Genomic DNA, 14896 nt, shown 5'->3' with positions numbered 1-14896 from the left:
GATTTTCAGCAACCTTATGAGTAGTACATTACAAAGATATACATGTATCGCGATATTTCAAATATCGTAGCGACTGAAACATGAGGTGGCCTGGTGCAGCACATTCATTTGCCTGAGAACATCATAAAGGAGAGATTCAGCTGGGTTCCAGGTGAGTCTCTCGAACGAACGAAATTAGTTTGCAAATGAGTGTATATTCGCTAATTTCGTGCAATTTGGTTTCAAGTAGAACATAAGGTTGACGGAAACTCGGGGACTGCGCCTACATGATGAGCCCTGAGAAGGACGAAACCGGTCGTGGTCTGTCGATGGATTTTCAGCAACCTTATGAGTAGTACATTACAAAGATAATTCCACTCTTGTTTTCAACATAGATATTTTGACTGTACGGAAGAGTCGTTTCGTGTTCGAATCGTGTCATGACAGAAAGCTGATTCCACAGTCAGTGCCAACGAACCGGATGGGAGCCACCATGAATGCTATGCGTGGACGAAACCCAGTTGGCCCAGGATCTTACGACGTATGAACCACGACCAAATCTGACTAAGAATCCATTTCAGATCGATATGAAAGACAATATTCATGTGAAGCCAACCAGTACCAAAGGGTACACTCTAGGGGCTAGGACTGCAAAACGAGAGTCACGTGTTCTCCAAGTAAGTTCTTCATATCGCATTACGGGAACTGGTGGAAATTCACTTATTCCCTAGGATGCATTTGCACCTGGTCCAGGTACGTACGATCCCCACGAAACAAAGAAACCCATCAAGATGTGCTTTTTACCATTCAATCAAGCATCTGGACGCGTTACACAGACAATCACAGGTTCAGATGTTCCAGGGTAAGTTAGTGGCATCTCGTGTATCACTTAATTAACATAATCTATCCTACATAACAGGCAGCCAGGCGTACTTAGCTCCCATGGGTGGTTCGTTGCTTCTACTGTAAACCTGATAAGTATATGCTAAACTACAGTCTTCAGCAAGGGACATTTCACTTTCTAGAGGTTTCTTTACTGGAAGGGAAGGCAAGTACCAAGATAATACAAAAGAGTAGTGCGTCAGCTTTAGAAGTCTGTAAGTGCCTCAATGTGGATGGAGGTAACGCCTGTGTACTAAGGCCCTTGCAATTGGCCAAATCTTCCAAAGGTGTTGATGATGAACACGTAACAACCAATAACTCATCGCGACGTTACCAAGGACAAATACACGTAAGACTTTAATCTCTGTTCCGTCTTACCAAACTCTACCATGCTTGTAGGTCTAAAAGGAATGATGCTAACGGATGATTCGAGAATGTCAAAGTTTTGCTTTGTGATCAGTTTGCTATAACCACAGAAAATGCATGTTAGATTACATTGCATGGCCTGTGTTGCTTGTTCCTCCAGAACGTTTCTGATGCCGATCCCCGATGGAGTACTGGTACCTGTTCCCTCTACCTGGGTCGCTTGTCGTCAAGGTATCTGTGCGTGATGGTTGTCACCAAGACAGAGTTGCATCTGGTGGTTGAGTATAGGCGTAAGCCATTTCGCATTAAATTGTGGCAAACTTCGAACGCCATGGTGGAGTCCTCAAAAGTGTGAGCGACCGCGTGGGTTTGAATCTTCTGCAACCTACCCTTACCCATAATTAGTATGGAAAAGGCGCTGAGGGAAGTCACTGATCGAAGAAAGGTGGCATAAAAAAGGAAGAATGGATGAAATCCAATCCAGATCTAGATCGGTGGTATCATTGGGACCGCAAACAATCTTGTTGAGTTAGACTAGATTGGGATAGCTGCTAGTCTGAGAGTCTGAGAATTGCTGTTCCGCTCGCTCCTATCTAGGTTTGGCCAATCCGGCCTAGTTTCATGTCTCAAGTTTCCTCAGGCTGATAGAGCAGATGTATTGAAAGAATTTAACACTTGAACGAGCTGAAGTTTAATTTGACGGTCTGTCACTGACTGGTGACCAGATCCGTTCGATGTGTGTAGCAGGATGGCGGTATTGAATTCTAAGATTAGTTTGACCTTTTGACTGAACAGAAAAACCTATCTCAATTAGAGTTTACGAATATGAAGACAAAAGCTTTAGGCTAATGTTGGATGCACACTATGGACAATTGAAGGAAGAACGATAAGTTATTAGCCTATAAAAATTGAGAGTCTGGCACTCAATCTATTCTTGATACTTCTGGCTCACTCCACCCCCAAAGTGTTTCGCATTTCAGGACAGATGCGATTTCAGACACATTGTGATGATTAGGACAGTGCATCAGATTGAATTAAGGATTCCTATATAACAGTCTCCTATATGCGGACTGACACAGATGACTGATTATGGCACAGTGACTACAGTGCATTATAAGGTTGATTTATTAACTCTAATCCATCGTAGTGCATCGTAGCACCAAGTTGGTCTAACACAAATTATATCCACTCCGCTCAAGGCACTTAGCATCCACAGTGAGTACGCAGTGAACAGAATCACATATGTCAAGCTAGTTTTTGATTTCATTTCATACCAAAGTTTCTGTAACCGGAAAGTTAATACAGCCAACCTCTCAACGAAAACGAATATGAGTCACCGACTGAGCAATCATTTCTGAAGGATGTTAGCTGAGTACGTTAAAAGTCGCAGTCATCACTGCATTCAAAGTGAACCTTATGCTCAATGATGTCCTTTCCAACAGGACAGACTTCTTCATTACCTTACAGCGCAGATTAAACCCTGAAGTGAAAAACACTTTTAAACATGCAAAAAACACTAAATGTAAGTAAGTACAAGGTTTCAAATGTATGTTAGTTCGTGAGCTGAAATGAGAGGAGGTAACTGTGCGAAACAATCAGAATTTCGAAAAGGAATCTCGTACACTGATGATCCCTGAGAAAAACGGAACGACTCGTTTCGATTACTTGAAAATGAATGGCTTGTTTCGCATAAGACAGTAGAGCGGTACAGACGTCGAGGAACAGCGATAGCGCTATCAAGCTGTCGAATAGCATTGGAAGAGATCAGAGGCCGAGGTTTCCAAGGGATTGTATGTTATGAGCCATCGGTGAGGCAATACCATTGTTCGGGAGATGTCATCTTGGTAGCAACTTACTGGCTGCTGCCTCGGGTAAAGACCAAGGTGAGCAATAGAGTATGCTATCATCTATCAATAAAGGAATTGTGTGAGTAGAAAAACAAGTCGTTGTAACTATGCAAAACGTATGTAAACGTATGCAACCCTGAGATACGTCTGCAGTGAGGTTCAGTCGATTTGAGAGTGCTCTTGTCAGTCTTCCACAAAAGTACCCACTAATCCAGGTCTTCGGTTTTCGTTGTAGCCCGAAGGTCGAAATTTTAGCCATCAGTTGCATTAACAGCAAAGGCGGCGAGAAAGCATGTGCTCAACTGTCGTGCAACCATTCAGATCAAGCGCTATGCTAGAGGGGATTGAAAACGGAGGGTTCAGCCACATGGGCACAATTCCAAAGACAACCAAAGCTTTTCACATGTCCAACAAAATGTTGCAGTTCCACCAAACAAGTCCAAAGTAAAGGACGGTAAACTCATCATATTACTCAGCAAGTAGCCGAGTAAGCTGTCTCTACCGAATTCATACTAATACCACTGAGGCGCTCACAGAGCGTTTGATAAAACAGTAGTGATAGAGACAAAACAATGAGGTTAGCTAGCGTGGCCACGAATAATCCCACGAAATTCTGTGTGAAGTGATGGGAGCCTCCTAGTTTGAGTTTACACGTTCTGGAAGAGACCTACAGGAAGCACAGAATTGTGTGATAACTCAAACATGCTTGATAGTCGGCAAAATACTTAGTAGCGAAAATTCTTTTTACAGTAGTTTCAGTAATAAAACCAGAGCAACCTGAAGACCGACCTAAGGTCATTTTGTTCACTCAACAAGGGCTTGCGGAGAATCATGAACGATGCCTCATCAAACTATGGACGGTTCGATTAGCTACATCACGTAACGACCTGGAACGATGACGTCAGCCTAACGTTTTGCTTTGTTTTGAACACATGTCTCTTGGTTGAAGATATGACCCTGGAATGGATTTCACTGGCTCCAGACATTGCCCAAGGCAGATGTTCCTTTTCGACGTTTCAAGTTTCCTATCAGTTCTATCAGTCTATGTATCACAGCAACTGCAGGTGGATGGATGAAGCAGGGCTTGCTAATATAACTGGACGTGATGTTTTGACACATCGCAATGGTAGCAACTTTGTGCAAGCTACCATTCGCAGCTGCACAACAATAAGTGTTGTAAGGTCACATTCAGCCTATTTGAGGAGCTGCATACGCCGTCCTTAGAGGTAAACGCCACGACCTGAAGAAATCACGTCATGGTGCAATGATCCTGCGGGCTATACTGGCTAAAAATTAGCTCCTAAATATTCAGCCGTGCCGAAAAGGCCAATGGGAAGCGGCCCGACGAAGAAAAGCTAGTGCCCGTACTGCGAACACTCGTATTACGAGGCCGTCTGGATGTAAATCCGTGGTGTTCTCTGCGACAGGAGTGCAAAGTTAGTAGGGAGTTTCTACTGGGCGACTAGAATATCCGCATTAATAAAAGTAGCGATGCTGCTTCGAACGGATGATAAAAGGTTGGCTCTATAGTTGACCATGACCACCGGCGCGTTGTTAAATATGGTCGTTGCTTAATTAGGAGTTATACAGTAATATAATACTCGCTGCGTCTTCGGGTTAGGCCGGCCTCCTGCAGCCAAGCGGGTCAGACCGTTGAATCATAGGTACCAGGGAGGGTCCCCCAAGAAAGCCCTAACGATTGCTGTCTCATGGTTCGGACTTTTGAGTCAGAGGCTATGGCAGGATCCCTGAACAAATCCCTGCATCTCACTACCTTGTGGGTCAGGCTTTCGCCTCAAAAGCTCAAGGTGAAGAATCTCAAAGAGAAACCTTCCTCCGCTTGGGTAACCCGAAAGTATCATTCGCCATTGCAGCCCGTTGCTCACCGGCCTTCGTCCACAGCCCCTCACTACACATCGAATACTGCAGTGCGATAAACCCAAATACCAACTCCCTAGCAACTGTTCCGTGTGTAAATCACCACCCAGATGAATAAACCAAAATAATCACTTAATAAATTCAGGAGATATTATCAACCTTGCGGCCTTTATTGTTCGTACCCTGACTATCTCTATCTCTTGCTGAAAACCTGCTCCCCGTATGTCGATGTAAGTTGTATCTCTAAAACCCACATACAGGGCCCAAATTCGGTTGTGTTCCTCAAGCCGCTTACGAGGAGCTCAGATATCCCACATTTCACACTTTGAGTTTCTAGTTAGCCTGGCGCAGTGGCTCGTGGTATCTGCAGTGAGGGGGTTGCGCACAGTCCCAAGGCTGAAAGTGTCTTACTGGACTGGATCCCAGTAAACGGATGCCTTTGCGTCCTGTGGTTCTCTCCCAATTGTGATTAACGCTTAAGATTAAGGTTAACCTCATGCTTGCAGGTAAGCCAATCGACTTGGTAGATTAATTGGTTTACCTGTATGAGTTCCGGTGGACTGGTTGGAGATAAGATTATTCCTAAAATCGGGAAAGCCAAAGCAGCTTTCGCCAACCTTCGACACCTACGGCGCCGAAGTGACGTGATTTTGTCTGTCAAGGGAAAAGTTTACACTGCGCCGGTGCGAACCATACTGTTTTATGGATCAGAGACGTAGACCCTACGCGCAGAAGACACACGGAGGATGTCAGTGGCTGATTATCGTTGTCTCCGCAGCATTGGTCAAGTATGGTGAGAACACCGGACTAGTAATGCTGAAGTGCCCCAGATGGTCTCAGGAAGAAGGAACTCTCTAGCGATAGATGAATTACTTAGGCTTCATAGGTTACACGGGTTTAGATATACCAGCTGCCTCGTAGAGTTCTTTTCGCTCAGTCCTCTTTTGAGTGGAAACGACCAATAGGTGGATAGTGTATTACCTGGAAGCGAAGCCTGAAGTCGCTAACCAGTAAATTGAGTCGGGTCGACAACTGCCACCTCTCTGGATAGGGACCTCTAGACTCAACTCACCAGTGGTTAATGGTACTGGCAGAAATGGCCCAATCCTACAATCGGCGGCGCTCGTGCATCAAAACCATGGCTTTCAATGTGCGTAGCTACTAAGTTCCTGAACTAACGAAATATGCTATCGCCTACAAGACTAGTTCCCACAAGCCACTTCCAGGTGACTGTAGCAGCTAAAACCAGTGTGCCTATAGTACAGGGTCTATAGCTAATAAATTGACTGACTGAAAGACAGGTAGGTTTCTTTGGAACCGTCGTTATTAGTTTTTCATTCCATCTAATTTTCTGTTCGAAGTACGCTCTGCAACAACTGGAGCTTTGCATTCTTAGCACATCCGTGATACAAGGCTTCCAAGACATGTGGTGCCAACTATGGCTCACCGATCGTTTATACTGAATGGGACAATGTCGGTAAAGTGAACATAATGCCTCGTCCAAGTCAGCGTCATCGAGTCATCTCAGTTCCTTGCAATTAAAATATCTAGGGAAGGCATTTGAACTTCTTTTCTACATTCACACGTAAACTAGATTCTCTGGTGAGGTAAGTTAAACTACTGGTCTCTGCCAGTGGTAAACAATGCAAAATCGTCCACTTTCTTAATTACTCAACCTATTAATAGTTCAAGCTTCGCCATAAAAATGTCAGAGAATGCCGGTTGTCAAGGGTTTCCAAGACAATCTCATCGATTTACTTGAAGCTTCTGACTTGGAAATAAAATCTGATATTTTCTGTAAATTCTAAAATAAGCTTCCTAAGCATCGGGGTATGCCGGCAATTGCTGAAGTTCATCAGTTTCATTTTGAACCAATCCATACTCTGAGAAAGTCAGTGTTTGGTCGGCACGCCCACCGAAAAAGTCGAATTCGGCCTCTGCACTTCTTCAACTGTTCTGATGCTAGGTTACTTCAAAGAGAGCTTCAACCTTAGCCTAATCAAATTCTTTTGTCCGTGTGTCTCAGAATATAGGCGATAGGTCGTTAGTACTTGAACAATTTGTGATTATGGTTAGATTATTTAGACGAGTTTGGCCTTCAAGGCATCAGTATGAAATAGACGCTGTCGTTCGAGACTAACCGGTATATTTTCCAGATGGCTGCGACGTGAGTTCCCAGAAAACCCTAGGGTAATTCTGGTTCTAAAACATATTATTCATAAAGGGTCATGCCCATTTCCTGTCATAATTTTACACCGAATACGACACAAACCGTCCATCTGTTTGAACGTGGAGACTTCAGTATGGGAACCCAAGGAACTAAGCCCCCTGGTCAGTTTGAGAAGTGTAAACAACTCGATATACACGCGTCTTCAGCAGACTTTAAGTCACTGATCGACAGAAGCCCCGTTTGTCACTGCTCACTCGTTAGGTCATCATCGACAGCATGATACGGCTTCCCAATCGGTTATCATAGCCTCTCAATTTCCATTTCGTTCACTGGTTAGTCCGGTTCAAGCAGTAACATGTGCTATGTTTGTTCATGATATCTCGCACACAAGGAACACGCAGAGGCGTTTCTAGGCGACAAGGCAAATCTTCTCATGATTGAGAAGGCGAAGAGACCGTTCGCACACTCACTAAGGCAGCGTTATGTACTTTGTGGTACACAGCATGACTGCAAATATTTTCTAAAAATACCAAATCGTCTCCCCGTCCAAGTGCCCATAGCCCTATGGAGAATTCGAAAATAATCGGAAACATCTTTCGTGGTTTTGAGGTTTTCCAACCTCAAACCAGACACCAACCAGGACCGAATTGTTCATAAATAACAACCAAATTGAACAATAAGTGGAGGGGGAAGATCGTCAGGGAGCACGTGTAGTTGCAAAACAAAGGCACCTGTTCAAGTTTTAAAAGCCTGAATGGGTCGGACAAATGTTCGGTACGCACACAACGTACTCACAACTTAAACCGGACAAAGTGGTGGTAACACAGGAACCTAGCTTGTCAAATCCTAGAACTACAAGAGGTAACCGCACAACAAACAACAGACTATCTCGATTAAAAGACTTGTCATAATCTTCAACTATTTAGAGTCGGTACTTACAACCTACGCACATCGAATTGTCGAAGAATTCCGTGGCAACGTGACACCATGCTCCGACCAATTGACCTACCACAAGTTGAACAGAAAAGCACAATTCCAGTCAACACGAACAAGGTAAGTCAGTATGCTATACAATAACGTATGTCCTTTTTTCTTTCAGCTGCCTACAACTACAGAATGTAAGCGATATCAACGCAAGTTGGCTTACTTGCAATTGTACTTTTGAGTGCAACCTCCCCGGACCAGATTCCTTTCAGTTTGAACAGAGAAGTATATGATAACACTGATCAGAAAGTCAAAATCTTCTTATACTCTGACTTGTTATGATCACAGTAAAATATTAAACAGAACGAAACGGAACTATACACAAACATTTAGAGATCGTTCCCGCACATCCAAAATTTACAATGGCCCGAAATATCCGAGAAATATCGATTGCTTGGTGCATAGTCGCCTGAGTGAAAAAAATCACTCATTTAAAGCAAAATGCAGTCCAGGTGAATGAGAGGAGGTCGAAAGGCAGAGTGGGATAGGCTAAAAAAACAATTGAAAGAACAAAAGATAACTAAAGATAACGGATCAATTCATTAAGAATGGAGTAAGAGAATATCAGTAAACCGGGGAGCGAACATTTCACACGTTCAGATCTGAATGACGGATTGAGAGAGAGAGTTTTGTTCAGCTGTGAACTATTGCTCAGTCATCGAAATTCCCCATCGGGACAACCAGAACACGTGGTCGATATTTGTAGGCCGGAACCATCACATCCGATCGACCCGGGAGACCGACAACACGAGCGAAACCGTTCCAGTGATTACCTGCGACATGAATATGTTCCCCTGGTTCGAGTCCCGAGGCCTCATCTTTGATTATTACTTCTGGCGAAACCATTTGTTGGCCACCGTAGTAGTAGGTGTCATCAAGAGACTGAGCCAGACCACTTGCATCACCCAAATCCCCATGACGAGCTTGCATGAGCTCGTAGGAAATACGACATACCTGAAAGCGACCGTAATGGGATAATTTAGTATTGCCGAAAAAAACTGCTAGGCGACAGTAGAGAAGCACTGAATCAAAAAACCACAGTTGAGAGTGAGAAGTTCTAGCTGACGCTCACAACCACCACAAATGAGAACAAAACCACCATTCTGTTTGTCTTTAGGATACAGAAGGGCGAGAACTGCACAGTCTCCTGAAGAACCAAAACGTTTCTTCTCACAGGTAGTGTTCCATTAAAAACATCGGAAATAGGCTCATTTTATGGGGTCGAGAGAGAAGTAAAAGTCCAACGGACGTAAGCAACCGGGATACTGAGTACTTAGACTAAAAATCAAACTGTGCAAGTTATCTTCGTGAGCCAAGTCTGTTCGGCGAAGGGGCAGACTGCACTTAAACACACACACATATATAGTATCATAAATAAAAATTGGTACTTGGTGATGCGAAAAAGTGCGACCTGGAAAGTCTAGACGGCTCAGTTTTTTCTCTATTGCCATGCTACGGGTAAGGGGTCAACGGCCTCGCAGTTGCTGAAGGTACAATGGAGCATCTCGCATGGCTTCGAGCACATGAGTACGCGCATTGATAATGCCTTCACGATTGGTGGCGAAACATTTTCAAGTTGACTGACAAGGGCGGCGAACAGAGTAGCAGCCATCTGATCTACAGTCAACTACCACACCCAAGCTATCGACATTTCAATATCTCGCCAAGTTGATATTCTATTTATGTTGTTGATACACATCTTGTGAGTGAACCATACAGAAAACCACGGTCGGTTTAAAAACACGGTAACGCCTTGATCCGAACTGTCCAATTTAAAAAAAAAAGATTGTGTTTCCCATCCCTATGGCAACGCGTAGACTCGCTGCATCTCCATACTGCCCTAAACACAAATACAAACTCATTGGGGTATAGTATAACATTGCTCCTTAATCCGTAAGTTGGTGGAAAAGAGGAATCCTGATTATTTGAGAGATATACTTCGCGTAATCTAATAGGGACTCTTCAAAATTGCGATTTTTAAGTGATAAATAGAAAAGGATGCCGCATACTCTGTTCTCCGCGGCAAATTTGTACCGCTTAATAGTGATTCGTATCCTTCTAGGCACACAACACGAGATCAAGATGAATCGGCTTCCTGGAGGGATACAGGTTGAAAAAGCAAGCGGCAGCACATCACAGGTTAAGTTCCCGTGCCACGTTGGTGTCCGCTGCCTCGGTAGATGGACAAATTACGTGTTGACAACACCATGTTGTGCGTTTCTATGGTGTTTGTGCATGTTAGGGTTCACAACTGCCTTGCGGATATTGGCAAATAAGTGCCCTTCCGCATCCAGTGTAACGGGATGGGAGCAAACTTATTGTATTCTCATTATGCTCCCCTCTTATTGTGAACCACGAATACAAAGCACTAGCAGCGGCATTATCAAATGCCGCTTACCAGGTTAATTGAAACTCGCGGACAGGAAACACCGGTCTTTTACAATTGAATACCACAGGTTATTTCTGTCAAGTACCTACTGGTAGGTTTCGTACCGTTCGAAGAACACCGTCAGCAGAACGTGTAGGGTGAGGTTGGTTGCTCGCAGTATACTAAAAATGAGGCACGGCCCACAATCGATGGAGAGCCGGGTTGATATCCGATCGGGAAGTGTGACAACGTCAAGCAGGATAAACTGCGGTCGTTAGGCCGCTATAACCCCACCAGTAGAGTGGTATGGGTACAAAAACGCTTCTTGAGCTACTGCTTCGAATATAAAGTTAGCATTATAAAACAGCTTAAAACACCTAGGTTTATTCCAGGAGTATTGATTGCTAAGGGGTTTTCCGGAATAGGCAAACAACAGTAAGCATTTATCTGTTCCTGTGATCACAGACTGAGGAATCGACAAGGTTATGGGCCTCACTCGCCCAGTCCTGTTTGTTGTTCAACCTTGAACTGCTAAATTTACGACCCCTCTCCAACCTGACCTGCAATCGGTCGTTCCAGTAAACACAACTTTCACTGCCGGAGTAAATCAGGTTGGCTAGTTTTCAAGGGGCAGTCCAAGGTGTGTTGCTTCTCGGTATGCGAGGCTTGGATACAGGTACGTTGGAATGTTTTGGACGGTTAACAACTGAAACAAGAACACACATATGCGCGACCAAAGTTCTCCGTCCCCAGTGTGGCTTTCCACATTTACAAATTGATTTAGTCCGATTAGCGGTGGCAGTAATCCAGAGACAATGAACTTCAGAATAGGTCGGAATCTGCTAGCCCTTTGACTTATCATATCAGAAGTAGAGTCACTGGACGGAGGGTGGTCTAACGGATAGTGCTGTTTTCTCCGGTAACCCGACACCAAGCTTCGCTCGTTACGTTCTCGAGCGTCCCATGTCAGATACGGAGCCTGCATCCAGATGAGTGAATTGAAATTCGACCGATCCGATTGCACGACTAGTTGATACAGACCAGCCGTTACACTACACACCCAACTGTAATCAACGCCAGACGGGTTAACTGAGATCAAAAAAGATGGGTCTTGGCCTTTATGGCAACCAATATGGCGAGGTACCATTATACCGCTCCGAGAATATGACCAACTATGCAGCTATGCAGCAAAAAAGTGGTTGGATCGCAACCATCAGTTCAACTTCAGTCCAAATGGGATTATTTGTGCGATGACACATTTGGCCAAGTTGGATTGTGTATAAAAAAGCTGTCAGAGATAGCAGTCGTGGCGACGGCTGGGAATGAACATACTCTAGTTAATTTCTTCACATAAGAAAGATTATCGTGTGTGTGGTAACATACCCAATCAGAATAATCAGCCGGAAACGGAGTTTCTTTTCTTCAGAACGACTGAATTCTCTTTCCATTTCGAATTATTTAAAAAGCAATCGAGTGCTGTACATTGTTATTGTTGAGAACGGTGTTTCTTCCCAAAAAAAAGATATGACCGAAACGAACCGCCGTGCGCACTTCGAAATCGGTTCAATGAGGGGTCCGTTGCATCCGTGTGTTCCAAACACTTTTCGCGAGTGCATGATGGAACATTCATTCTATACCCTGAGTGAGCGACATCTGTCTCTGCCATCTAGGCCACATGAACAGATGGTTTGTTTACCAGCGAACCAAACTCGAAAAACAACTACAAAACAAGATTAGTCACCAAAAGTGCATCCTAATATAACAGCGAAGACAACTGGACTGTCTGGGAACTCGATAAACATTGAACTATCATGTGTTGTTCAGTTCTGCCGTCCAGCGTCATTGTCATTAGTCCCTACTGTAAACAGGACGAATAGCGCTGTGTTCGTATCGCCTTTTGAATTATTTATCAGGCCAAATGAAGTCCGCACCAGAAACGCCCACTGAAACAACGTTAGTGGTATCCAACCGTTTAGTGTGACAGTCTATCAGTAAGCCGAAATCAATGATGTCGGATGTTTTCATTTTGGGGAATAGATCAGCAGTTGAGGGACGTGAAACTGTGCCCTGATGAGCTCTGGACTCTAATAATTTACACCATTTGGCATGAACCCATCATATATTTTGCTCCAGGAAAGGAGGAAAGCCGTTCAAACGAGTGATGTGAATGCAAACTCAACGGATCATGCGACCCTCTATGACTAGCGACAAAAGACTATCTGTCAGGCTTTGGGTGTCCATCAGATTTGGAGGTTCTGACCGGGGGGTAATCGTTAGACACAACCAAGATAGTGATCAGTCGGTGTTGGAGACACCGGGCAAATCAGTCGCGCCATTACAGCGTGATAAAGTTCGCCCGTTCAGATGTGATGAGTTTGGTAGATTCAGCTTCGAATTGTGGTAACACGTTCACCTCGCGTATTAGATGTCCGGGGTTCGGACACGAACAGTGATGTTCATTAGTGAGGGCGAAAAACGAATCCACTGCCTCACCCCTTTGACATGGACTTATCAGAATGACTCAGCCAGGACAAAAGACTGTTCAAACGATAGTAATACGAATGTAGATTCTAAAGGAGAAGGATTTCAGTGAAACCATGTCCATGTTGTTAGAAATGCCTTGTCAATGCATGTGGTTTCTTATTTTCTGTACGGATCATTGTATCACAACCAACGAAATGGCTTTGCAGATAAATAGGTACACACAAAAAGTAAAAACACAATTGGAGCTGTGGTGTTGATTTTTTTGGCGTTCACCATTCAAACAAGGTTCGAGAACGGAAAAGACAGAACGCAAGAATGTCGCTTATTTTTGGAGAAGGTCGCCATCCGGTAGTATTTTCTTTGGATGAATCAGCCTAAATAAAGGCGGGCGTAGAATGACCCGAAAAAGACCGCAAACTTTGAACAACATGTGTGTAGTAGAGTTATTCCACTTTCCCGTTTTCCGGTGATCGAAACTGTAGCAGCTAGAACCAATGTGCCAGTGGCACACGGTCTGTAGCTGATAAATTGAATTGAACCGAATTGTAGCAGAGTACTTTACTGGGTAAACCAGAACAAGATCGAACGTTTTTTCCACCTGGAAGTCCCTGACTGACCTTGGCTCAGAAAAGAAATTTCGTGGTGAACGGGATCGACCAGCTTGCCTATACGTGTATGACGGTGGCTGGACACGGGCGCACGTGAAGTAATACAAGTCGGCCAACCCCAGTGATACAAACTGGTGTGATCATAATAATGCTAGAAACCATTATTACCTGGGACGAAAACGTGCACACGATGTAGTCAGCTTTCGATAGCACCATGATATCCAACGCAACTCCAGTGATAGAATCGGCGTTGCCTCGACTTCCAACATTTGCAGACTCCGCACGCTTCGAATCCCCGAGGAACACGTAGTCAGGGTACTGCTTCCGAGCCTCATCAAGTACTGAAGGATCATCCGTTGCTATAAAAACTTGGCGTGGAGTGGTTGAAGTATAGTGTGGTTGAGCATCATTGATCCATTCCTGATCCCATGCAAAATGGAAAACAAAAATACGCAGGTGAATCGTCACGACAACAGTACGGGTGGTTCCAGAGCCAAAAATTAAGATCAACGAAGCCAGTTGAGAAGCAGCAAATCACCGAAGATCTGCATAGTTCACGGTAAACTCAAAGTACGGAGAAGGCTCAAAACGTGTTGCGCACATCATTCTTGTGATTGTTGCAAACATGTTATATTGTGACAACGTCTCGAACAGTCGATGAAAGGTATGAGAACAGTCACGTACGGTGCGGTGGTGTAGTGGTGGCTGGGAATTCAAATCGTAACCTGGCTAGGAATATGCAGACGAGGGTGAACACAAATCTAGTAAGTCCCCCTTTGGCGTAGCCAAGCTAGAGTAATAGCGCCAGCACGGAAGGTGATGCAAAATGTTCTAATCAGAGGAGAGCAAAGTTGAACGATCCATGGTCTCCGCTGAACCAGTTGTCTAAAAACACACTCGGAGACACAAGTCCATCCTATTGAAATAATAATTATACTGAGCCAAATTCCATCGGCTCACGATAAGTTTGCACTACATGAAAACGAAACGACAGCCTTTCATTGTTTTTTCCTACGAATCAACACCAACAATTCCCCGGGAAGGACGATCGTTTGCCCTCTAGTATGGTGACGGCGTAGATAAAAAGCGAACTGGGAAGAGGATAGATTGTGTTTAGTGAACTGAAAACTCCTGATTAATGCTGACTAAGCGGAAACTCACTTGACAGAAGGTAAGAGTATATGAGTTCTCGTAAGAAATATACCAACTCGTTCGCTTCGGGATGGTCAACAAAAACAAATGACAACTGTACAGTAAGAGAAAACCTTATTGTTGAGCGACGCCGCCGTGAATTATTGAGGAATGTATTGACTGTTATGTCCTTAATATT

General features: G+C 44.1%; 2 protein-coding genes across 2 annotated transcripts in view; one reads left to right on the top strand and one right to left on the bottom strand.

The window, feature by feature from the left end:
- Positions 1 to 476: 476 nt before the first annotated feature.
- T265_07421 (hypothetical protein) lies at positions 477 to 8287 on the top strand (the record flags this gene model as incomplete). The annotated part of the gene is made up of 4 exons (XM_009172939.1): positions 477 to 656; positions 711 to 841; positions 8049 to 8175; positions 8222 to 8287. 4 exons carry the CDS (start codon positions 477 to 479, stop codon positions 8285 to 8287), a joined length of 504 nt encoding a protein of 167 aa, XP_009171203.1.
- Positions 8053 to 14896, bottom strand: part of T265_07419 (hypothetical protein) — a gene marked incomplete at both ends in the record, with an annotated part of 50632 nt that continues 43788 nt past the window's right edge. The window contains 2 exons of the mRNA XM_009172937.1: positions 8053 to 9060; positions 13735 to 13986. Coding sequence (XP_009171201.1) covers positions 8758 to 9060; positions 13735 to 13986 — 555 coding nt within the window. The remainder of the gene's footprint in view (positions 9061 to 13734; positions 13987 to 14896) is intronic.

The sequence above is a fragment of the Opisthorchis viverrini genome (genome assembly GCF_000715545.1).
Source record: "Opisthorchis viverrini unplaced genomic scaffold opera_v5_173, whole genome shotgun sequence".
Taxonomy (NCBI): Eukaryota; Metazoa; Platyhelminthes; class Trematoda; order Opisthorchiida; family Opisthorchiidae; genus Opisthorchis; species Opisthorchis viverrini.
This window is presented reverse-complemented; position numbering and strand designations above follow the sequence as displayed.